The sequence below is a fragment of the Magnolia sinica genome, chromosome 11, assembly GCF_029962835.1.
Source record: "Magnolia sinica isolate HGM2019 chromosome 11, MsV1, whole genome shotgun sequence".
Classification (NCBI taxonomy): domain Eukaryota; kingdom Viridiplantae; phylum Streptophyta; class Magnoliopsida; order Magnoliales; family Magnoliaceae; genus Magnolia; species Magnolia sinica.
The window spans coordinates 80,476,176-80,503,544 of NC_080583.1; the positions used below are offsets into that span (position 1 = coordinate 80,476,176).

The 27,369-nt window shown below is 39.3% G+C and overlaps 1 protein-coding gene and 1 pseudogene across 3 annotated transcripts in view; both read right to left on the bottom strand.

Annotated features, from left to right (window-relative positions):
• The window catches only part of LOC131219466 (two-pore potassium channel 1-like), a 68,673-nt gene that overhangs the window by 6,236 nt on the left and 35,068 nt on the right, over nt 1–27,369 (bottom strand). Inside the window, exons 1-2 of one of the 3 annotated variants that reach the window (XM_058214616.1) lie at nt 21,483–21,604; nt 2,914–3,842 (exon numbers count right to left, since the gene is read on the bottom strand). In XM_058214616.1, coding sequence (XP_058070599.1) covers nt 2,914–3,806 — 893 coding nt within the window. In that variant the 5' untranslated portion in view covers nt 3,807–3,842; nt 21,483–21,604. Of the gene's footprint in view, nt 1–2,913; nt 3,843–20,825; nt 21,199–21,482; nt 21,605–27,369 lie in introns of those variants that run through there. The other 2 variants (XM_058214615.1, XM_058214617.1) reach the window with 2 other exon arrangements.
• On the bottom strand, nt 11,612–15,018 carry LOC131219041 (ubiquitin carboxyl-terminal hydrolase 26-like; annotated as a pseudogene).

The window sequence follows — 27,369 nt, forward strand, 5'->3', positions numbered from 1 at the left end:
GACCTAATTTTACCAAGCTGAACTTGCTTATAATGGGTCAGTTAATAGATCTACAAGGTTGAGTCCTTTTGAAATTGTAAGTGGTTATAAACCTAGAATGCCCATAGATCTCTTACCGATGTCTGTTACCCAAAGGTCTTCTGAGTCAGCCGATGCATTCGCACGCCATATTCATGATTTGCATACACATATTAGACAGCGGTTAAATAAGAGCAATAATGATTATAAAGTTTCAGCTGATTCTCATCGTAAAGTGCAAGAATTTCAAGAAGGAGACTATGTAATGGTGCGAATAAGGCCAGAGCGATTCTCTCAAGGATCTGCAAAGAAATTACAAGTGCTAGACCATTCAAGATATTACAAAAGGTTGGGTCCAACGCGTATCGGGTTGACCTTCCACCTGAAATGAGCATTAATCCAACTTTTAATGTGGAAGATATAGTCCGTGCCCATAATCCCATTGTTGATACATCGTCCCTTTCATGGCCTTTTTCTGAGTTTGCTACCCAACCCCTTCCACCACCTCCTCCTCCACCCATTACCCATAAAGAAGCAATTGAGGAAATCTTGGATGACGAGATAGTATCCACGAGAGATGGGGGTTTCCAAAGGTATCTTGTCAAGTGGAAGAACAAACCATCGTCTGAATCTACGTGGCTGTCGGGCGACGCATTGCAGGGTATTGATCCAGATCTACTTGAGCGCTACAAAAGTTTCAACTCGTCGGGGTCGAGTTTTTCTCACCCGAGGGGAATTGATGCGGACACAGGTGCATTCAAGGTGTACCAACGAAGAAAGCGCCAACCACAAGTGCCGTCCTTGTGGATAGGCGAATATTGAGGAGTTGAAGACCTTTCACATGTGATTGGACATATAGAAGACCCCACTTAGGGAAGACACAGTGAAGGAAGATTGGAGAAAGAGGACCGAGCGCCCAAACTTTCCCATCCTTATGTTATTTGCACGTTTTTGACTTAGTTAGCGGTCTTTTAGTAATCTTATATCTTTATTTGCTTATCCTAGGGTATTTTAGTAATTTTATGTCTTTATGTGCTTATTTAAGTGGGGTAAAGCCCTAAACACGAATTTCAACTATTGATGAATGAAAAGCAAACCCTTTGGTTGCCTCCTTCCTCTCTTCTCTCTAATGGTGCTTCTTCTCTCCCCTTGATCTTCTTCTTCTAATTTCTTCTTGTGCCCCTCCAACTTCCTCAAGGTAATAACTTTCTTTCTTCTATTTTTTTGTTTTGGCTAATTCCTCTTCGATCAAAATCTTGAGAACCGATCTAAACCCTAAATCCCCAAATTCTCAAATCCCTAATCCGAGAAACTTTTTGGTTCTTGGACTAGTGATCTTCATTGATCGATTGGGTGTGACCATGCAAGATCGGGAGGTCTCATCCTGACGGATCCAACCTAAGTAGTAATTGAATTCCATACTCCATGGTTGTAGTGATGGCCCGCTCCATTGCATGTTTCCTTTATGATTTTCTCAATTATGATGATTATTGTTAGAATTTTAGATCATTTATTCCTTTTATTTCCATAGAAGAAGGAGAATAACAAAATCACACTAATTGAACTACCCTAACCATTTAATTTTACTTGTTGAATTTGGATTGCCGGCCATTAAAATTAATAGTCGCCACTAATTGGATGGTGCGGAACATTATTTGTATGAGAACTCCAATGTAATTTCTATGCCCCAACCAGACACAACCTTTGTATAAATGAGTAGGGTATGGAAGAGGACCCAGACCTGGCCCACTAAATTAATAGGTTGGCTATCTTTGACTTCAATCTGACCAAGTGGGTTAGGTCTGGGTCAAGAATTCCTACCCTATTCTTAAATGGGTTGGGTACAGTGTCCCCCTCAACCCAACCCATTTTGCACCACTATATGCACCCATGCCAATCTAGAGTAAAAATAGTGGACACCATTCAATAATGATCATAGCTATAAGGCCATAGTGATCTGACTCTGGCATCCCAACCCGTGGAACAGTCAGACAAAAATCATCATAGGGTTCAAAATCAAAAATAAAATCAGATGGTTACAATCACCTGGTGAGTGCATTTGAGCAATATGCTTCATCAGCAATTGGGCTGATGATTTTGACAGTTTGGATTGCTATCATTTATCTTATATTTATCTTGTACTTATACGTCAAACACAAATTAAAGTCTGTCCATTCCATAATGCAGTGGCAGATTGAAATATATTCATTGAACAAACAACCCATAATGCAGGGGCATTTTCACACTGGGCTCGAGTGGGATCGCCTATGGGATGCAGGGGCAGACTCGGAGTGGGTGACCCAAGTGATTTGGGGCCCATGGGGGAGGTCTCGTGTTCGAGACTCCTCACTAGGGGTGATTAATGCACATTTCACACCGGGCTCGAGTGGGGTAGCCCGTGGGATGCAGGGACACACTCGAGGTGGGCGGCCCATGTGATTTGGGGCCCACGAAGGGGGTTCGGCCGAGGTCCTAAACCAATGAGATGTGGGGCTTGGGCTATGCGATAAAGGGATTAATTCGCCATACTCTAATAATTCGAGCTTTTAGAGCAAGTGATTAATTGTTCTGCATCAAATTGGTATCAAAGCGGGAGGTCTTGTGTTCGAGACTCCTCACCGGAGGTGATTAATGCAGGAGCATTTTCACATTGGGCTCGAGTGGGGTTCGGCCGAGGTCCTAAACCCATGAGATGTGGGGCCTGGGTCATGAGATAAAGGGATTAATTCGCTATACTCTAACAATTCGAGCTTTTAGAGCAAGTGATTAATTGTCCTGCATCAACCCAAGTGCACAAGAGGAATTTGAGATCTTTTTTGGGGGATGAATTTTAAATTTTCTTTGAGATCTTTTTTGGTGGATGAATTTTAAATTTTCAGCAGTGAATTTCCTTACCTCACATCCTTGTCTTCATCAAGATTTGCAGCTTCAAGATCGCCAGATGTCATCTTTCGCGTAAGCACCCATTTAACCAACGCTTGTTGCCTGTGCTCCGCGTTGAGCTCAGCAATGTAGAGAAAGAACTGCGCCAAACAGATGGTACTGGTCAATATCCAAAAGACGGCAAAGATCCGTCCACCTTCAGTCGAGAAGCTTTTATCCCCATATCCTAAAGTCGTTATGGTGGAGCAGACACAGTAAAAGGAATCAACAAGGCTGAGGTCCTCAATTTTCGATAAAAAAATTGTTCCAACAACTATCAACACCATCAGAACCACTGTGGTCACCAGAAGCTTGTATTTTACTTTGTTCGTTTCAATTTCCTTCATGATCTCCATCATCCTAGCTTCATGCCATATGTTTAAGGCTTTAACCAATAAGATCTCCTGCTTTTCTACAAGATAATCAGCTGCTTTGCTGAGAATGAGCCCGACAAGCGCCATGCCAATAAAGACGAAAAGGCATGCAAGGAGCTTTGCCGGGACGCTAACAGGCACAAGGTCTCCATAGCCAACAGTAGTCATTGTCACAATACAGAAATACAATGAATCAACAATGCTATTTGTCTTACCCTTGATCTGATTCTTAACAGCAAAGAAGCATAATGTGACGATTCCTAGGTAGATCGCCAAGAGTAGACCTACTTGTGTAAAAGAAAGATTGAATTTTCCCAAGATGGACTGAGAAATCGGAGACAACCCACATTTCTTCTCTAACGAAACATCTACAGTAGGAGCACTTCTACACCGTCGGAGTCTTCTTTTCTTGAGATTGATCTTTTGTTTGGGTTGATGGGGAGGATCTACCAATCCTGAGATCAATGACTGTTTTGTGCCATTGCTGGCCATTAGCTAATCCCACAGAGGTAATTGTGTTTAGCAAACCTGCATTAGAATTTTCCATATCTCAGTGATCAGCTCTAATCAACAAACTAACCCAAGATCACGATACAGAATCAAATCCTCTAAACTTTTTTGAGTTTACAGATGCACCCATTTTTCTACATTTTGGTGTCAGTACGATACACTTTTTAGTACTATGCTACCAAAAGTAGAGAAAAAGCATCTATTTATCAAAAGCATGGGGTGTAAATCTCATTTCTATAAATAAAATTCAGATGTTATTTAATTAAATTAAGAGATAATTTAATCACTTAATTACAAGATGATTAATTGGGCATTTCTCATCTCAATGATACAGGATATGTAAGAACTATAACCATTGGATGCGGATCCAGTGCATCCAAGTAACCGCTGAGGTGGCTGGTTCCCTGACACAACAGGATTTGATTCAGCCACATGCCGCTGTCAGAGATGGGCCCCATGGTGGAGTACGTACTCAACCGAACTACTTTCAAACGTGCTTTGTAGGGCCCATTTCTGACAGTGGCAAATGGCCCAACCAAATCTTGCCACATCAGGGAACCACCCACCTTGATGGTTCCCCGGATCCAATGAATCTGCATCCGTTGGATCTGGGTTTATGTCGTAAATCCAAACCATGGATCGGAAGAGATTGACAGCTGATCATGGATGAAGATTTTAACATTTAATCAATGGCCCAAAAAAAAAAAAAAAAAACAAATAAGAAACTGTCCATATTCAAGGAAAGGAGTTAAATTAATTAGTGTTAAAATTTTCTAATCCTTTTTTTCCACTATCCCTGATCCACAATAAGGCCCATCGCATAAGCAGTTTGGATCATTGAGACGTGACCTAGATCTTGACGAATCCTAGAACATTGGGTCCTCACTGTCCACGATTGTACCAATATCATCTTGATATAGATGCAACCACGTGAACGCCATCAGATGATTCAGACTGGTCATCTAGCTGGCTCCACTGCATACGGGTACAAGACAATAATGTCGCAAGTGACAAACCTCATCCATCATACATGTGTTAAAATCTGTGATTATAGAAATACATATAGAATGCAATCATTTAAGACCATCTTCATCTTCCTATGATTATATCAATATCATTTGATATAGGAAAATGATGGCGCATAGGGGCTAATAAAAGCCATAATTCTCAAGAAGACCGTTCAACTAGTTTATGTTGTTTTCAAGGGTGCAAAATTTCATTCCGGCATATTAGAAACAAAAAGCCACTTAAAGGGGCAGTGACCTTGCGTAGGTATCTGTAGATACTCCACCCGAGATAGTACAACTGATTTGTATGCCTCTAAACCCTAAAAACGAAAGCCCACTTTGAAGCCCAGTCCAAGCCCAAACCCTAGCTCATTTGGCCTTAGGCCCCTAACAACCCAAGAGTAAGAAGCCCAACGAGGTACCCAAGTCTCACCGGAGCTCCTAGTGAAAACTGGGCCCCATCCACATGGCAGGTGGCACATCATGCTCTGTCCGCCACATGGGTCGCCTCAAATTTTAAGATGTAGTTAAGTGAAAGAGAGAATTCTAACCCCCACCTCAATCATATCACTCGGGCTATAATGACCACTACCCCTAGTTTTTCCCAAATTACACATTTTACCATCCTTCCAATCAATGGTAAGGTGCCACATGGCACACCCATACCCTCAACCAATCACAACCCTCCTCCTAACCTTCTTTAAACCCTAAACTTAAAAAATCATCAAAGTGCCACCCTCCACACCTATAAATTCCTCATTCCTCTTCACTTACACCCATCACCTAAGATCATCCATTCTTAAGAGAGGGAGTGAAGGAGAGAGAGCCTTAGCTCATCCACCCCCCCCCCCCCCCCAAACACTCTATGCACGTACGTAAGGAGGAGGGCCCCACTGTCGATTTGGATTGATGACGACGTCCAGGGACGGCCCCCTAGTTAAAAGACTGAGTTTTGGATCGTTGGAGTGGGCCCAATAGTCAAATAAAGCCCATCATGGGTTCTCATGATCATGTCCCACTAGTCTGATTAGTCTCATATTTTAAGTTTTGCTTATTAATGTTATTTAGAATATCATGGACGGTTTAGATTACTTTGATTAGTTATTATTTGTGTTTACTTTATCGCCAAGTAATAGGTTGCACACATGGCGCGAGTTTTAGGGGTATAGGGTTTTCTTATAAATAAGCACCCCTTGTAGGCTTTTTTCTCGTTGAAGATTAATAAAATTACCACGTTTTTCTGCTCCTTTCTGAGTTATGAAAACCTAATTGGGTGCGAAGCCCTCCCTCATTCGAAGGGCTAACTACCGTGGTGGAAAGCTACATCCATCCCGATTCGCCCCCACCTTCTTCCATCCATATTTCTCTTCTCGTACAATCATCTAGCTTCAAATCCATCTTCTATTGTAGTCGTTTTTCTCTCTACAGCAGATTTCCAGAATCTGGCCTTACAGGAGGGCTGAAACTTCGGCAGAGCACCACGCACGAACTGTGCATCGGATCGAACTGATATTTGGGGGTTTTAGAGTCCACCCCTAGCCGACTAGGGCCTAGCTGACCCTTTTTTGAATAGTGGGCCCTACACACGTGCGGTCAAGATCACACGCATATGCGTCTGGGCCATTACTGTTGTCTACACGTGCGGTACTTTTCTGGTTCGTCTCTCCACTATTTCACTCCTCTTTCGCCTTGTTTCCATAACCTAACCCTAGATCATCTCAAATCCCTATGTTCTATTCCACTTTTGAAACCTTAGGTTTTCCCGAATTAGAACTTGTGAATCCCTTGGATTGGAGAAATTATTCTTGTGCACGTGTGGCTGAATCTACTCTCCTTTGAGTATTGTTTGCTCTATAATTTTAATTGATCCAGCCCTAGCATGTGTAAGCCTGGACCCGCATAGATTCCCCTTGATTGAGTGCTTGACTTCATGTAGGATGTAGAATTTTGTGTGATTGTTTTGAACTAGTATAATCTAAAGCCGGCAATCTCACATATCATGTTTAAAATTTCATGTCCTACATCAAATTTGGTATCAAAGCTTAGGGTTCTTATAAGGGAATGCATTACAAGTTTAGGGTTTAGTTGTTTATGTCCATTACGCATCAATTGTCATCATATATGGCTGTTTAGAGGTCCATAAACGCTGACATAAACTGCTGAAATTTTTTGTTATCCCCTTATTTGAATTATTTTAGAAATTAACTTAGCTTTCTATTTCTAGGTTTGGAAACTTTCCTTTTCTGTTTTTAGAAGCTAATTTTTTAGAAACTTTCTTAATCTGTTTTTAGAAACTAATTTCCTTTCCTTTTTTTCCTTTTTAGAAACTAGTTTACTTTCTTTTTTCTTTTTAGAAACTTACTTTCTATTTTTAGAAACTTTCTTTTTTTCTTTTTTTAGAAACTAAGTTGCTTTTTTAGAAACTTTCCTTTTCGTTTTTAGAAACTAGGTTTCTTTTTTTAGAAACTTTCCTCTTTCGTTTTTAGAAAAAAAAAAAAAAAACTTTCTTATATTTTGACAACTATATTGCTGAATTTTGGTAGCGTTATGTAGTTTTCCTCATATAGAGTCTCATAGGATCATTTAGTCCCATTTAGTTGCATATAGTCGCAGTACAAAGTCCTTAAGTGGAATTAGCAGTTGTATGCCCACACATACGGGTCATGGTTTTGGCTTTCACCCTACACTAAACATGGAGCAACTGCAAGAATCAGTGAACAAGTTGGCCCAGTAGATCGAGTCTTTGGGTAAGCCCTTGGAACAACGTATGGACCAACTCTTTGAGTAGCTTGATATGTGCTTTACCAAACAAGAGACCTTCCCCGGGGCAAACCCCACCATTGGGAAAGATGCCCAATATCAAGCAGGTGGTCAGGAGGATAAACCTAGGAAACCTATTGATCTCGCCCCTATGTCACTGTCGCATAGGTCGTTAGAGTCTACGAAGTCTTTTGCGCATCACATTCATTCATGGCATCAAGAAATCAGGCAGGAGATCATGACTAGTAATGAACGTTACCCACTTTCTGCAGAGCAACATAAACATTTCAAGGAATTCAATGTAAGGGACTCTGTGATGGTCCGCATTAGGCCAAAGTGATACCCTTAGGGAGCCGTTCATAAATTACACACGTGTAGCGTTGGACCATTCAAAATTATAAAACAAAACGGTCTCAACGCATATAAGGTAGATCTTCCACCTTCCATAGGAATTAGTCCCACATTCAATGTGGAAGATCTAATTGCATTTCAGGGGACCACTGATACATTGTTCGGCCTGTCACTTAACCATCTTGATTCCTCAAACCTTTCCCTTAATCCATGGCCCCCTCCCAACCCATCTTCCCAGCCTCCACCTCCCATACCTACCCTTCCCACACCCAGAGAGGAGATAGAGCATATTCTGGATCATCAAATAATATCCACATCGGATGGCGAGTTTCAGAAGTACTTGGTTAAATGGAAGTCACGCCCAGCTTCAGACAGTACGTGGCTCACTGAGGAGAAGCTTCAGAGACTTGATCCTTACATCTTGGAGCGGTTCAGGAGTTTTTTTTCGCCAGTGGCGAAACCTTCTCAGTCGGGGAGAATTGATGGGGACATCTCGCGCACATGCACCCCCCCCCCCCATCTCTACGCACATACGCAAGGAGAGCCCCACCGTCGATCTGGATCAATGACGACATCCATGGAAGGCCCCCTAGTTAGAAGACTGAGTTTTAGTTCGTTAGAGTAGGCCCGATAGTCAAATAAAGCCCATCATGGGTTCTCGTGATCATGGCCCACCAGTCTAATTCGTCTCATATTTTAGGTTATGCTTATTAATATTATTTAGAATATCATGGATCGTTTAAATTACTTTCATTAGTGATTATTTGTATTTACTTCATCGCCAAGTAATAGGTTGTGCACATGGCGCGAGTTTTAGGGGTATAGGGTTTTCTTATAAATAAGCACCCCTTATAGGCTTTTTTCTCATTGAAGATTAATAAAATTGCTAGGTTTTTCTTCTCCTTTCCGAGTTATGAAAACATAATTGGGTGCGAAGCCCTCCCTTCTTCGAATGGCTAATTACCGTGATGCGAAGCCACATCTATCCCAATTCACCCCACTTTCTTACATCCATATTTCTCCTCCTACAATCATCTACGCTTCAAATCCATCTTCTATTGTAGTTGTTTTTCTTTACAACAGATTTTTAGAATCTGGCCCAGCAGGAAGGCTGAAACTTCGGCGGAGCACCACGCACAAACCGTGCATCGGATCGAGCTGATATTTGGAGGTTTTGGAGTCCACCCCTGGGCGACCAGGGCCAAGCTTAGCCTTTTTTGAATAGTGGGGCCCACACACGTGCAGCCGGGATCACACGCACGTGCGTCTAGGCCATTGCTATTATCCACACATGCGGTACTTCTTTGGTTTGCCCCTCTTCTATTTCACTCTTCTTTCGCCTTGTTTCCATAACCTAACCCTAGATCATCTTAAATCCTCAAGTTTTGTTCCACTTTTGAAACCCTAGGTTTTCCCGAATTGAAACTTGTGAATCTGTTAGATTGGGAAAATTATTCCTATGCACGTGTGGTTGAATCTATTCTCCTTTGAGTATTGTTTGGTCTGTAATTTTAATTGATCCAGCCCTAGCATGTGTAGGCCTAGACCCGCATAGATTCCCCTTGATTAAGTGCTTGACTTTATGTTGGATGTGGAATTTTGTGTGATTGTTTTGAACTAATATGATCTAAAGCCTGGAATCTCGCATATCATGTTTAAAATTTCATGTCCTGCATCATCATCCCATCCATCCACCAAGGAGACAAGGAGAGTGCAACGAGAGGGAGCCCTTCTAGCCCTGAGTCAAGCTACCCACGCCTAAATCCCAACCACCTGAGACATCAGGAGACCAATTCAACTCACACTCAAATCAATCCTTACAACAACCCACCCACCCATTCTCCTAGCCGCAAATCAGTTGCATTCATCTTGACATTTTCACTTTTCATCATCATTTTCCTTCTCAACCCCTTGTTCTAGTCGATCCAAGTGTATACTCCTTGCCAGGTTCCTGGATCTTGTCCATCAAAAACTCGAACTAATTGGGCTTTTCTACTTCTTTACCTTCCCTCATTGGGTAAACGGGTCCTGATGGATCGCCTCTGTTGATCCCTCACTCCTACTCCTAAGTTGGACATTGCACCTCTCATTCGCATCACCCCTGTATTCTACACATCTAAATCAGCATATCTCTTCTCAAAGTCCCTGCTACTTTAGTTGGTTCAAATGTATGCTTTGTGACTCGTTCATTCTTTAAACCTTGTCACACTAAAAACTCGAATCAACCAGAGATCTTTTTTTTTGTTAATGTCCCTATTCAGGTAAACAGATCCTGTCGGATTGCCCTTGCCAATCCCTCACACCCGCTCCTGAGTTGGACATTACACTATTGCATTGCATATCATCCATTCCTTGCACTGTTTAATGCTAGACTTATCTAATCCCTTATAATTTGCCCAGTTATGTGAAGTAGTGATCACACATTCATGCAGGCTAAGAAGGTGCCTAACCCTTTCCTTCTTAGTCACCGTTTTCCCTTACTCGGAATCCCGTATCGCAAATTAAGAGTCATTTTAAAACAGGAAATCCCCAGATTCTCTAGTTTAAGGATTTTGTAGGGTCTAGCCGACAGCAGAAATTTGAGTTAACTGGCTAGTGGTAATTCCAAGTCAAATTTCTAACACCCCAAGTCAAACGACATAATCGCACAAGCAAAAATCCCGAAAGGGCCCCCATGAGTGTGATCCTAGTGACCAATGTTTATAGTATCAACTTTTGTAACACACTTATGAAGTGGGTTTTCAGAGTCTGGATTAGGGTTATCTTATCTTAGTTTATGTGTAGATTAAAACCTACCCAATTGTGCATAGGCATATCAATTGGGATGTGGATGGTCTTGTACAATCTCAAAAAAAACAAAAAACAAAAAAAAACAAAAAAAAAAAAAAGTTCCTAAAAGTTGGGAAACATTTCCCCAAAAGATATGTACACTTTGACTTTGAGAGTGAATATCAATAAAGCTAAGGTCTTAGTAAATGCAAAATACCTTCTTTTAAAAAATAAAATAAATAAATAAATTGTAACACCAACACACAACCACTTTTAAGTTTGCTTCATTAATCAAATTACAAGATTTTATTTCTTTCTTTGGATCGATGAGCATTCACTTCACCAGAAATCTAACTAATTTGAAAGTTGTGATGTTAGTTAAGATCTTTAAACATCAGACTAGATGATCCAAACAAGATATAGGGTGCTTTCATGCATATATCCTCGTGTTGATAATAAGAGATATCTTTCATCAATGACAAAGACACTTCACTCTTTTACAAGACGAGTGTCAACATGCATTCAACACATGAAACACCTAAATGTAGCTACACACTCGACAGACACACCATATATCATTTTTTTAAAGACCTTTTTTGCAAGTCATGTAATATTACAAAAGCCAGAACTGGCAAGTTATTTTCCCATCTCTTTTCATCATTTTCCTTCAAAAATATGATTCTGTTGCATAACATGGTATGGTAGGGTAGAAGAAACTGCTGAAGTAAACAACATTTCAACTGTCTGATAACCCAACATCCTGAAAGTCACACCATGACAAGAACAAAATTTCTCAATTATACACAGCCCAAATGAAGCACAAGAATCGCCTAGAAAAATGTTTCCAAAGGATTTACAGTGAACATCCCTCCACATATCACCTCGAAGCATTGCTACCTTTCAATCTTGACACAAGAGGTTCGATGTCAAAAGAGTGCCCCGAAACCCTTCCTTAGCCCACCGAGACTCTTGTTGGACAGAAACCTCATAAGCTATGTCACGATACTCATGGATCCCTGTGTCAATGACCCATAGGACATCTCCGGGAATGATATTCCTGTTAGCCAAAATGGTGGTATCAATGGGCCCAATTTCCATCGAACCTTTGTGAAGCTTCTGATTCTCTTTAACAACCCCAAATGATTCCCATATCATCATCTTCAACTTGTGGATTGATGTAGAGCCAGAGACTTTCAAGTCGATTGAACTAGAGGATTCGTTTCTTCGAGAATGCTTGGAAGTAGATGTGGTCCAAGAAGCTTCCAGAATTGATCATGGAGCTTCCTTCCCGTGAACAATGAATATGCATATATCTTCATTGTGATAATTAAGCTTCCACATCAACTCGTGGCTCTCTCTTTCCCCAATGCAATTTTCTCATATCTCTGGATTAGTCCAATTGATAGGTTTATTACACTCAACCTCGTCGTTCGCCCTGTCATCACAAGAACCTACTAATTTATTTCCCTTGCCATTGATGAAATCGATTTTTCAACTATGGCCTTTGCTTCAGGAACTCTCCACTCACAAAAGAACTTCTAGTCGCTCTTCGTTATCAGTGTCAAACCATTGCTGGCTGAAGCTCACTGTATGATAGCACCACGTTTGCGAGTTAGATAAACGAGCCTTTCCAGCAGCCACGAATGCTTAAAACATCTTATCGAATTGATGAAACCTTCCAACCCTTCAAGCTCTACAGAAGAAGAAACATTCTTCCCACTTGATTTCACACTTCTCCACTTGGACAACTATGATGAAGGTAACAAGTAATACTTGCAACCAATGTTGTCAAAATCGTTATCGTATCGCAAATTGTAAAAGGGGTTGAATTGCATCAAATCACAAATTGTATCGTAAATCATAAGATTTTTTCTGATTTTAAAAATATACATATAAAAAACAAATTAAAAAAAATATATACGTAAATCAGAAAAGATTAAAGGCTCATTAATCATCCATTTCCCATCAACATGTAACAAAAAAGTAATACATATCATGATATTATCAATTGAGAAAATGTAAATGGTATACATATCATGATATTAAAGGATTCTTATCTTTTTCCTTGTTTTCTTTTGTTGTCTTTATATATACCTTAAAAAACATACAAGAGTCCTTTAATAATTTTGTTCTTTTGTACCTTTCTTAAGTGTTGAATCATTTTAGAAAAAATGGCATTCGATTCCATTGTGAATAGTATTTTGATTTCTTTGTTGTGGGTTTTTTAATATCAAAATCCCCAAATCTCCTCTTGCCTCTCTCTCTCTCTCTCTCTCTCTCTCTCTCTCTCTCTCTCTCTCTCTAGAAAAAAAAATGAGGATATATTTAATAGGGGAGGCCTTTTACATGTTTTACGGGATATAAAGAAGAAAAAAATGATTTAAAAAATGATTATTAAGTACTTATTGGGCCCATTTATGTAATCTACAATTATCGTACGATTCATATGATTCAATATGATTCGTATGATTATTTGGGATTTTGCAATTTGGGAGTACAATTCAAATCGTACACCTATACGATACGATATGAATCGTATGATTCATATCGTGAATCGCACTTTGAAAACACTGCTTGCAACCAGAAGAAAGTGCAATGCTTTTTCCGCTATACAACTTCTCATGATTCTAGCACTATTTCAGCTTGCTTACATTAACGCTATCCTCTGAGCTTGCCAGCTGTGTTAGTTCCATACTGCAAGTTGCACAAGTTTCCAAATCCAAAGGGAAGGGCACCAACCCAAAGGATCCATGGGCTTCTTTCTTTTTTTTTCGGGGGGGTGGGGGTGGGGGGGTTAGCTTGTAAGCACACACACTCCATGTTAGCCACCCCCGCTAGGGATCGATACCAAGACCTCAAGTGTTGAAACAAGGTATCTCCACTCAGTCTGCCAATTATCCATGGGCTTAATTGTAATAGCACTTTCAACAAGAAAAGCCAAAGGCGTTCCGGATGCTTGTTCTGGCAAGAGTGCTCCATGAGGGCATTGAATTGAAGCCGTCAGTTCACTATCAACATTGCATGGAGAATCAACATTCGTTTTCCATCATGGCGTGTCGTAAAGGCCGTTACGTAAAGGTAACAGTGGCAACCGTTACATGTTATGGGGTCGTAACAGCCGTTATGAAAAAAAAAAAGACCCGTAATTATTGTTAATACGTTACATCCCCTATAAAGGCCATAATAGCCTCATAATGGTCTATTATGGGATATATATAGGTTTTTCATACTTTTTAATCAACATTACAAGGCAGATACATATTTTTTGGGGGTTTTTTCAATAAATAAAAAAATATAAAAGAGAGACCATATCGCCCGTTACGAGGCCGTAACAGCCGTTATACCCCGTATCGTAAAGGTAACTGTACCGTTACAGAACACCTTGTTTTCCGTAACCATTGTGACAACCATTGGTTAGATACATAAAATTAATTCCCATCAGTATAACATCTTATTATTGCCGCCTCAGTGAATTTTCTCATGGATCCTCTACGGTCCCTATAACTATCAGCCGCAACTATATTCGCTTCCTCATTCTTCGTGTAAAGATTGCAACAATCATTGCCCCTCAAAACTGATCCCCCTCCATGCACTAAGAACATGGAGAACCAAGCTCTATCCGACATCCGCTTCATGGAGCCAACCTTTGAAACCGGAACTTTTCCATGTAAGCACCAAATTGGGTTGTTATCAATGCAGGGAGTGATGCTATTAGCCCACCGATGAAGCCAGTTTGTTGAAATCCAAAAGAATGAATCTTTAAGGGAAGGAACTGGAGCTTGAGAAAGAACCAATCTCAATTCTTGCTGGCATTCCGCGATATAATTCGTCTGTCTATCCTTAATTAGCTGGTACTCTTGGCAGTTGTTGTCATATGATGCATTCAATACCCTTATCTCTCCAAAAAGATGCAATGGAAGAGAGCTATTTCCAGAAACCCGTTCTCCATCTACACCTACATTGCATGTTCTCATTGTTCTCCTGGGTCTATTACCATTCTCATTAGTGTTTACATGACTATACATCAGCATGCAAGCTTTGTCTGATGAAAATCTCTCTTTATGGCTACTAATATTAAAACCTAAAAATGATAACTGAAAAGTATTCATGTGATTCACATTCCCAACAGAGCAGACTTTTTCGAATGAGCTCACACTTTCGCCCCAAAAGGACAAACCCAATTCATAGACATGCTCATCATCAAATTTCCACCAACTTCCGTTGCACATGTCTTTAATGTGCGCCACATAATGGCCACTGTCAACAGCAGCTCCTTTGTGGATTAGTATCACTGACAGGTCATACATTAACTCGGACAGAGATTGAGAAGAGTCAGGCAACCTTTGTGCCTTTAACTACTAAGGGAAACTGAATATTGACATTATTTTAACCTTTCTTGTAGTCCTAGGGAGGAAAACATAGCACTTTAGCTAGAAATTAAGAACAACAGGGATTCTTATAATTGGGGTTTTTTGTTTTGGTTGTTATGATACGAGCTAGATGGATGGTCTATATTATGCCCATCCAATAACGTGATTGAGTATGAGATTTTGGATAGAGGCCTATGGGGCCCGCTTGTTGGCAACCACTAGTGGGTGGGTCCCACACGTTTTTCCTTCCATAATCCCTCTTTCAATTTTCTCTCCGATGAATTTGAATTTTAATTTCAAAGGGATTTGAGTTATGGGAAAAAGATTAGATGTGATGGGGGATGCTCTATCCCATCCCAACTCCTCCCATATCTTCTTTGATCCCTCGATTAATAAAAAAGGGGAGCCATTCCCTTATTCAAAGAATTCCAAATACAAGAGAGTTCCTAAAGAGAAAATAGGGAGGACTAATGATACCTACTTGTCCACCGGGCTTGCCTTTAAATAATCTAAGCCATTGATTATAATTTGAGGGCCCATTAATCGTAAAATCAGAGGTGATGATCAAATCTCTCTGCTCCTGTAGAGGTTAGGCAGACTACTGACCATAGTGGTTTGTCTTCTGCTTTGTTTGAAGGTCCCAACATCTATGTCTTCTACTTTGTGTGAAGGTCCCAACATCATGTAGATGCCGTCAGATCATCTGGTCCCAACCATCTGGGCCGATCAACACTTTTGGGACTTCCCCTCGCCTTTTTAGAGCCTTTAACTTGAACCAAATCACTCTTAACCAGAGAAGTCCTAGGTCTTTGTTACATATGACCAAACCATCTAAGTCTACTTTCCCTTATCTTATTACCTATTGGTGCTACTCCTAAGTTCCCTCGAATGCATTCATTTCTAATTCTATCCCTCCGCATCTTGCCACTCATCCATCTCAACATCCTTAATTCAACTATAGTTATCCTATGAACATGTTGTTCCTTAACTACCTAACATTCTGTCCCATAAAGCATTGTTGGTCTTATAGCTATCCTATAAAATTTCCCCTTCAGTTCACTGGTACATAGTGAGCACATAAAACTAGAGACACGTCTCCACTTCTTCCACCTAACTTGAATTCTATGAGCAGCATCCTTCTCAATATCTCCACTCTCATGACTTATTAACCCCAGATATCGAAAATGGTCATTTGGGGACACTTATTGGTTGGCAATCTCTAGTAATTTGTCCATTCCATTCCCATTGTTATTGCTACATTCCATAATCCATGTGCTCTATTTTAGACTAACTAATTTTAAAACCTTTAGATTCCAAAGCATCCTTCCATAGTTTTGGATTTGTGTTTACCCCATCCCTCATCTCAACAATCAAAACTATGCCATCTACAAACAACATACACTAAAGGAACTCTTCTTGCAAGTGCCTTGTTAACTCATCCATTACCAATGTAAAAAGATACAGGCGCAATGCCAAACCTTGTGTAAGACTATAACAATTGGAAACCCACTTGTCTCTCTACTAGTAGCCATCACATTTGTTACTGATTCCTCATACATATCCTTTATCATGCTAGTATTTCCTCCTGGATCTCCTTTGTTTTCCAACACCCACCAAATTATCTTTCTAAGGAGCCTATCGTTCTTTTTTTCTAAAGGATAACAATACTAGGGATTGAACCCTGGATCACTCACACACACCACACTCTCTCTCTGAGGAGCTTATCATATGCTTTCTCTAAGTCAATAACGATCCTGTGAAGATCCTCATCTCCTTATATTTTTCTATCAACTAAGTAGGAAAATAGCCTCAATGGTTGATCTTCCTGGCATGTTATCCAAATTATTTTTCTTACATTTGTCTCACGCATTAATCTTTGCTCAAGCACTCTCTCCCAAAGTTTCATAGTATATAACTCACGAGTTTAACCCCATGATAGTGCAACTCCAAAAGTCTCCTTTATTCTGTGTACACAAGTACCACGGTACATTCCCTCTATACATTTGGCATTTTCTTCAATTTTACAATATAGTCGAACAACTTTGTCAGCTTGATTTAAACCAGTATCTACCATGCACATTCAAACCTCTACCAATATACCATATGATCCTAAGGCCTTTCCTATTTTCGTCATTTTCAAAGCTCCTTTCACTTTAAATATCCTAATCCCAAGAAAGTGCCTATAGTCTCCAGCCTCATTTGAGTTTATGATCACTTCTATCCCTATGCTCCAGAGTAGTCGTCATTTAACACGTTCTGGGAAAAGTTCTTCCACCTTTCATTGATCTCTTAACCAATATCTCCAGTCATCGCTCTTAATGCATCTAACATGATCTATATCCCTATCCTTACTCTATCTCATCTTCATAAGTTTTGAAGGCATCTTTGTCATTTTCTCTTCTCCCCAATCTATTATATAAATCAGCAAATGCCGTAAGTTTAGCTTCAGTTAGTACTTTTTAGCGTTCTTTTTGGGGTTTCTATATTCCTCTAAATTCATTTCATTTTTAGTTGCTTCTCAATCCTTAAAACCTAATCTTTTCTCACTAATAGCCTTTTAGACCTCATCATTCCACCACCAAGTTTCCTTACATGAGTGGCTTCTCTGTAGGTGCTCCTAAAACTTCTTTTGTACTTTCCTAATGCACTTAGATAGGTCACTCGACATAACACTAACTTCTTCCTAAACATTCCACTTTCCTTCTTCGATAAATTTATTACTAAATAACATTGCCTTCTCTCCTTCTAAATTCCAGCACCTCCTTTCTAGAAACCTATGAATTCCACTCCCTCTCTTCCATCTCTCAATGTAAACATCCATAGCCATTACCCTTTGTTGCGTAATCAAACTCTCCACTAGTATAACCTTGCAATCTTTACATATCAATCAATCTACCTAAGTAAAAAGAAGTCAATCTAGCTTGTATATGGTCCAGTTTTAAAGGTTATTGAATGTTCATCTTTCTTTGTCAAGTATGTGTTTGTCAGCTAGATCATATGCCATAGAAAAATCAAGAATAGAATCCCCCATCTAATTTCTTATCCCAAAACCATATCCTCTATCAGTGTAGTCAAAGGATTTTGGGTGCACGACTAAGCATTTTGGGCAACATGCACCCCACCTATGCCCCAGGTGAGGCACTATTCCAGGTGTGCACCAAGTGTGCCTAGATGTTGCTCGCATACCATTGTGACTTATCCTTTTGGGTACCTCAAAGAATGGTGTTTTTAGTATGTAGACACCCATTAAGGGTGGAAAGACGTCTTATAAACCCTCTTTAAGCACATTTTTCCCATTTCTTTTATATCAAAGCTTTGATTTATGAAAAATGCCTCTTCTCAAATTTCTTAGATTTTTATGAACTCATAAAATCTTCTTGATTTCTTTCTCATATTGGTCTTTCTAGCATTACAAGGACTAATTAAAAGCAATTTGAGTTTCTATCTGTGCCATATACTAGATAGAAGACAAATTGGGGATTTTAGGGGATTGAAAATTTTAGGTTAAAGGATTTGGAGATATTGAAAATCTGGATTTGATGTTTAAAATTTTCAGGGATTTTTGCAAAATTATGATTTTGGGTTGGGGAATTTGGGGGAGTTGGGAAAATTAGGAAATTTAGAGTTTGCATCTAGGGAATTTCGATATTATGGTTCAAATTAGGTGAACTTAGCAAAAATTGGGAATACGAAGTTTAGAGCTATAAGAGAAATAGCGATTTTTATGAAATTAGGGTTTTTAGGTTTAGAAATTTTTGAAATTCTAGGGTTCAGTGAATTCATTGGAATGTTGTACTAGATGTAAGTTTTTGAAATGGTGTCTAAATATCACTTTGTTAAAATGCATAATAACTTTACAATTAGTTTTATTTCATTATGTTAAAATTAGTTTTTGAGATAAAACTATTTAAAAAAATCAATATGCATTTGTATATAGGGTTTTGCTAAGATCCCCACCTTCATGGGATGTTAGCGATGCCCCCAAAGCTTTAAAATGGCAGACGCGGTGACCTATCATTGGTCTCAACCATTCATTCATTCATACAACTAGAAGCCAGCCATGGTTCAAGAATCACGCTGATCAGATTACCCTAACCCTTTTGTTACAACCACCAATTGTTTATGAGCCATAAGTCACATGGTTAGAATAATCAAATCAAAGTGTTCCTTTAGAATCATAAGAAAATCAAAGTGGGATCTATCTTAATAGAAGTTTCAAGATGGTAATTGGACCTATTTTGTTTCTCGGTCAATCTTGACAATCCATTTCATGCTATTGATCAGAAGCTTAGGATCACCCAATTAGTACAAATTTTGCACCATGGCTTGATACTAGTTGTATGAATAAATGAATGGTTCAGATTGACAATAGATGATATTGTGCATTTTAAAAGTTTGGGGACATTGCTAACATCCCCATGAAAGTGGGAAAGTTAGCAAAACCATATATAATATACATAGTATTAAAATAATTTTTTTTAAGTGCCTTGGAGTTTCAGGCATTCCAAGGGCAGTTGCACCCAAGGTGAGCCTAGTTCCCTTAACTGCCTCTTCATATCCTCTACCATCTTTTCCTAGATGACCATTTAACTTGCCTCCTACAAATAGTCCTTTGATTCCATCCACTACTCCTATATGCAGCCATATGCACTAATGAAATTGACTATCCACTCTCCTAACATAAGCTTTATTGATAAAACCCTATCACTTGCTTGAAGGAAAAGCAAATCTAGGGAACCAAACACATCTAGATAATACCAAAAGTAAATAGAAAAAAAAGTATAATCAAAATCCAAACAAAATAGGATTCAAATATCCTATTGTCACGGTGAAGCTGATTCTAAACTCTATAATTTAGAAGATGAAAAAATGCACAATTGTACAATCCTCCATCCAAAGATATGATGGGTGTTGCCCTAAAAATATCCCCAGTTGAACAGTCCTAATCTTTGAAAAACCAGCCTGCAAATAGATGGTTTCACATTCAGCAGTAAATAGCTAAGATTAGATGTCTAGGATGTTCCAATCTGTGTGATTTCCAGGGTGGGTCCATCAGCTGGTCTGGATCACTAGACTGGTCCCCAATGTAGGAGTTTAGAACCCAACCAATCTATCGATATCCGTGGCTGAGGGGCCGCATGATTTTGTCATAGAAAGAAAAACATGAAATCCATTCCAGAGCTCCCATATGAGCTCAGGCACAAATCTACCATTTTACATAGTGAAATGAATGCTAGCCAACATAAAATAAAACAAGACATTCACATGAACTGTTATCTCTGTATGAATTGGATTCGACATCGAGGGCGGGTCCCATCAGATGGTCTGGATCACTAGACCGGTCCCCAGTGTAGGAGTTTAGAACCCAAGCAATCTATCCATATCCATGGCTGAGGGACCGCAAGATTTTGTCATAGAAAGAAAAACGTGAAATCCATTCCAGAGCTCCCATATGAGCTCAGGCAAAAATCCACCATTTTACATAGTGAAATGAATGCTAGCAAGTAGCAAACGTAAAATAAACAAGACATTCTCATGAACTGCTATCTCCGTATGAATTGGATTCGACATCTACTCTTGAATTGGGTATTTGAAAAACAACGGAAAGAGAAAGAAACCAAGGTGAATGAATTGAAAAACATGAGTTGGATCTCAAAGAAAAGATCAATAGAAAACCCAGATAAGGCATTTAAACAATTGCAAGAAATACAAATGCGTCTGCATCAGTGACTAAGATGCTCAACCGAGATCAGAGTATGTCTGGAATGAAGTGTTGCTTCTCCAGCTCCAACCAGAGCATTTTAGAGATAGTTCAGGAATGAAGTCAGAACAAACAGAAATAGACCGTAAGTACTTTCCTGGTTGAAATTTGAGATCCAAACAGTGATAGAATTGAAGAATTTAGGACTCGAAAGATCAAGGAAAAAACCCAAATTATTGAATGCAAGAATGGCTGAAAATAAAATGTAAAGAGAAAAAAAAAACCCAAATGACTGAATTCAAGAATGGGTGAATAAAAAACCAGAACTTGGCCTCAAACAAAATATCAAGAAAACACTATTCTTGAAAAGAAAATGAAAGAGAAAGAAACCCATTATAGAAAAATATGAATTACATCAAACAGAATATTCAAATTTTATTTTATTTTTTAAAAAAAGACAATTAAACGATTTAAAGTGCCAACACCTTTTTCAATGGCTGAAATTTGATCAAACATGAAATGGGTTTTATCAGTGGGAGGAAAAAATGCAAATCCCAATGTATGCAAAAGGCACAATATGGTACCCAAATTGACATAAAGATGCAATTTCAGATGATAGTTTGAATACAAAGACATGGAAAAGATGGGATTGAAATATGAGATTTGAAAGAGAGAGAAAAAAATATCATTTTAATCATACCTTTGAAAACTGGTTTGCATCCATAGCAGAGATGCTATTGAGATTTGAAACAGAGCTATCGATGCTTTTGAGTTTTCTGAGGATGTGAACTCTCTATATGTAAGAAGTAAATATGCTTTCTCTCCGTCAAGAAAATACTTTTCTTCTCTAACGATTTTAAAATCCCACAACATTCTCATGTTAGTCCTGCACCATTTAAAAATGGTGGTGACTCATCATCCTTTCACGTGGCATGACTTGTAGCTATAAAAATCATCCAAGACTTTGGGTCCTACTGTGGACGAGTATATCTCCAATATCATGCTACTAAAAGCAATCCAAACCAATCCGATGGTCATATAAGAAAATTGCAGTAACCCATCCCCTCTCACACGTGGTACTGATGCCAAGCTATCCTGACCATTCAGATATCTGTTTCCACTGTGGATGGATCACATCTCTAAAATCATGTCTGATCAAACAAACCACACCATCTACTTGTGGGCATTAAGAATGGTGGCAGCTCATTGTCCTCATGCAGAATGGATGTGCAACTATCAGACCATCCAGATTGTAGGTCTCATGCTGGAAGAATCATATATCTAAAATAACATTGAGCAATCAATGTTAACCGTCCGATTCATCTCTATCAAATGGATGGCTCGAAGTAAAATAGTGAGGGATCCAACATGGAAGGTAAAAAGCAGTGGGTCAATAGGTTTCTTCAGTGCAATTTTGCAGTTATGGTTCATCCACAGTTGGGGCATTAATTTACACGGTCTGGATTGCCTTAAAACTGGACCCTGTGTAATTTTATAGATTCACCACCATTTTTCAAATGGTGTAAAACTAACATACAAATGTTCGACATTAATTAATTAGTACGCTTTTCGGGACGTGGATCGCCTCCGAGCGTAAGTTGGCGGCTACTGACGAGAACGGAATGGCTACTTCCCCAGACACCAGCCCCATGGCTGGTGGTCGGTGCTCCGTGGGCCCCACCATGATATATGTGCTTCATCCATTCCGTTCATCCCATTTTAAAGATCATTTTAGGGTTTGGCATCAAAATGAGAGGGATATAAATCTTAAGTGGACCACACCACAGGAAAAAAAATAGTGATTGGATATCCACCATTAAAATTCTCCTGAGGGCCACCGTACTTTTTATTTGACATCCAATCTGTTGATTATGTCTTACAGACCCAGATGAAGGAAAAAAATAAATATCAGCTCGATCCAAAACTTTTATGGCCCCAAAAAAGTTTTTAATTGTCAAAGTTCATTCTACACTATTTCATATAATGTGGTTCATTTGAGATGGGGATACATCTCAGTTTTGGTCTCATACCATAAAATGATCTATAAAAATAGATGGATGGCATGAATGAAACACATACATCATGTTGGGGCCCATAGAGCATCGACCACTTGCCGTTGGCTGGTGGCAGGGGGAGTAGCCAATCCGTCCGCTACTGACAGTGCTTTGTGGGCCCCACTGTGGTATATGTGTACTATCCACACCATCCATACATTTTTAGAAACTATTTTATAGCATGATTCCAAACATTAGCCAGATCTAAACCTCGTATGGACCACACAACAGGAAAGATTGGTGATTGAACACTCACCATTAAAACGTTCTTAGGATCACAAAAGTTTTGGATAAATCTAATATTTGTGTTTTCTATTTGTCTAGGTGTGCGTGATATATTCAACAGGTTGGATGACAAATAAACATTATAATGAATCAATGTGTCGTATGGCTTGTGCTTTGATTTATTTTCCTAAGGTTTTTTGTGCAACACTCCTAACAAAGTGGTATCAAAGTGTTTAGATTGATTGAACCGAATGAGATCAGTTCCGAATTATGAAAGATACCTCATCAAGGATGATCAGATTCAATTGTTCTAACTGGACTATATGGAAGGCTAAGATGGAAGACTTGTTTTATTGCAAGGACTTGTATGCTCCAATTCTAGGCATATCAGCCAAGTTAAAGGATATGTCAGATTATGATTGGAAGAAATTGGATCGGAAGGCGGTGTGGTTTCCACCATGTGTCTACGGATACCTCAGTTGTTAGCCTATGGCTAAAATTGCAAGGGCTGTATGAGAGGAAGACAGCCGATAATAAGATTTTTCTAATAAGACGACTTATAAATCTCAAGTTCAAAGATAGTAGTTCTGTGGCTGAGCACATGAATGAAGTTAGCAACATATTGAACCAACTCTCCACTATTAAGATGGTCCTGGACGATGAATTACAGGCTTTGCTATTACTTAGCTTATTGCCTGACAGTTGGGAGACATTGGTGATGTCTCTAAGTAACTCCGCGTCAGACGGAAAGATGTCCATGGAACAGGTAACCAATTGTCTCTTCAACGAGAAGACAAGGAGGAAGTATCAAGAGTCTACTCCACCAAAAACACTTATGATACAAGATCAAGGGAGAAAAAAGAACAGAAAAAGTGAAAAGATCCGAGATAAATCAAAAGGCAAGTTGAGTGTCAGGAAAGATGTTAAATGCTAGAATTGTGACAAGAAGGGCCACTACAAGCATGAATGTCGTAAGAAGAAGAATGACAAGAAAGGAAAAGAAAATGAGAAGGACGATAAATCAGACTCCACTGCGGTCACTTCAGATGGCAATGTTGTAGTTATTCTTTCAGCAGATCATGATGTTTATCTCACAACTACGAGTCAGGACACCGACTGGGTGATAGACTCGGGAGCCTCGTTTCATGCGACTCCACACAGGAATTTCTTCACAAGCTACAAGTCAGGTGACTATGGGACCGTGAAGATGGAAAATTCTGGCGTATCAAAGATCGTAGGAGTCGATGATATTTGTGTGAAGACCGATGTGGGGCTGCACATTGGTTCTTAGGGATGTGAGTTACATTCCAGACATTCGCCTCAACTTAATGTCGACAGAAAGGTTAGATGATGATGGTTATGAAAGCCGATTTGTTGGTGGGCGCTGGAAGCTCATCAAGGGTCCGTTGATCGCAGCTAGAGGAAAGAAGTATTACACCCTTTACAAGGCAAGTGTCGGTGTGTGCAAGGGTGAGTTGAACGTAACGGAAGATTTAGCTACTGACATGTGGCATAGGCGTCTAGGCCACATGAGTGAAAAAGGGCTTCAGCTACTAGCAAAGAAGCGACTCATTCCAGACGTGACAGGTATACTTCTCAAAACCTGTATTGATTGTTTATCAGGGAAACAACATAGAGTTTCATTTGTTAAATCTGTTTCCCATATTAATAAGATGCATGCATTAGATTTGGTTTATTCTGATGTTTGTGGTCCTATGAGGACAAAAACCTTGGGTGGGGTTTTATGTTTTGTTACTTTTATAGATGATGCATATAGGAGGGTTTGGGTTTATGCTTTGAAATTTAGGGACGAGATCTTTGGTGTATTTAAAATGTTTCATAATATGGTTGAGAGAGAGATATGTAAATCATTAAAGTGGATCCGCACTGACAATGGTGATGAATATATTGGTGACTTCTATGAGTATTGTAAGTCCCTGGGTATACGGCATGAACAGACGGTTCCCAAGACCTCCCAGCATAATGGTGCGGCTGAGCGAATGAATCGTACCATTGTAGAGAGAATCAGATAAATGTTATCTCATGCAAAATTGCCCAAGACGTTCTGGGGAGAAGTAATGCATACGGCAGTATATTTGATAAACAAGTCTCCATTAGTCCCGTTAAATGGAGAAGTACCTGAGAAAGTGTGGACTGGACAAGATCCATCGTACAGTCATCTCAAAGTGTTTGGATGTAGGGCATCCGTTCACGTACCAAAGAACGAGAGGTCCAAACTTAATACAAAGATCAAACAATATGTGTTCTTGGGGTACAGTGATGAAAAATTCGGATACAGATTGTGGGATTCGACCGAGAAGAAGCTCGTCAGGAGCAGAGATGTAGTTTTCTTTTAAGATCAATGTATAGAAGACATTTGTAAGCCAGAGAAGACCGAGCCTAGTTTAGGTGAGCTACAAGACATGGATCCGATTATTTCTCCCGTGGTGCCTGATAACAGGGGAGTACAACAAGGTGCAGAAGACGAGGGAGTTCCTACAGAAGATGAACCAGGGGAGCAGGCCCCACCAGATCCACCTGTTGAGTCACAGGTGAGGAGGTCATCTAGGGACATGCATCCGTCCAAGAGATACTCGCCGCATGAGTACATTATGCTCACTGTGGGGGAGCCAGAAGATTATTCTGAGGCCCCAGGCGATGAGCATAAGGAGAAATAATTGAAAGCCATACAAGAGGAGATAGAATCCTTGCATAAGAATCACACCTATGATATGGTGAATTGCATAAGAGTAAGAAAGCTTTGAGTAACAAGTGGGTGTTCAGAAAGAATATTGAGTAGAAGAGTCATGAATAATCCATGTTGGTCCCTAAAAAATAGATGTATCAGATTGTTGATTGGACCTATTTTTATGTCAACAATCTGGACCACCCAGTTTTAAAACCATTGATCAATTGCTGAATATTTGTCAAATCAGTGTGACGTTTTAATGGTGACCCATGAAATTTAACTCGGACCAAGTGAACCGTCTAGATGAATGGATTGGAGTGTCTAATTGTCCCAATGCAACTATAGTTTTAGAAATCTGGTGGGACTGAAAAGTTTCTTAATATTGGTTTACGGGTTTCTTAATTACCAAACAATTGGTGTATGAGATTTGAAGACCTATGCAAAGATGTAGCCCACATGTCATATATCTCCTCATTGACCATACATTCTAGAGTGGGTCCAATAGGGGCATCTGATGGACGGTTGAATGGTATAGCCACGTAATGGTGGGCCCTACATTGCGACTCATATAGGAAACCCAGTAATAATAATAATAAAAACAAGAACTTGTTTCATCAAAAATTTAAAATCATAACATGTAATTAAATCAATCTAATCTAATATAATTCCCTTGTCTAATTATATTATATCAACTATCATAAAATTTTAACATAAATAATAAATAAATAAAATAAAAACTATTATAATGTATATGTTATTATCCATGTTGCTGGAGGCGAAACTGAGTAGCAAATCTTTGAACAAAACCGCTTTATACTGCATCTTCTAATTTTAAGACACCTGAATCATTGTAGGTAGCAGCAGCATTCGTAATATATCGAAAGGAACAATGAATTAGGATTTCCATGTGGGGCCAGGTCATTTCAGGGTAAGTGGATCATTTATCATAAAAAGGATGAGCTTTAAGAGAATGATACGGAGTTTTCTAGAGTAGAACCATGCAGTACTAGACATGAGATGGATCTTCCAAAGAACAAGGCTTCGAGCCAGGCTTTTTTCAAATAAGACAATTCGTTTGTAATCTTACAGATTCATTCTTTCAGCATTCGTAAAACAGATACAGTTCTTTTTGAACTCCGATAGTCTGAAAGAGACTTAGAATACCCCAAGAAAATTATTCAGAAATCATTTGATCTTCAAAACTTTTCACCTTGATCCAATGAGCCCAGTTAGCGTCCATCTTAAAAACATGGAATGCCGCTGTTCTCATGTGAATTCTACGTTCACCAAAATAATGATAAAACCTTAAAACCATTAGTAAATTTCCACATGATTCAAACAAGTGAATATCATTATTCTCGATTCTCTTTGCTGCTTTCTTGCTCTGTTATATACTTTTTTGTATCTTCTTCTTGTTAGGAAAGTTTATTTTATAAACTTTTTGTATTTTATCCCACTGAGTATTTCAAACTGGCATCGCTGTTACGAGTAACTCAGTCAGCTTTTATCGTACTTATTACGCTCTGTTGGGACCACCATCTAATCCGTACATCCAATTGTAAATGGTGAGAATAATGATTTCCACCATTAAAACGTTCCTAATGCCCACAGTGATGTTT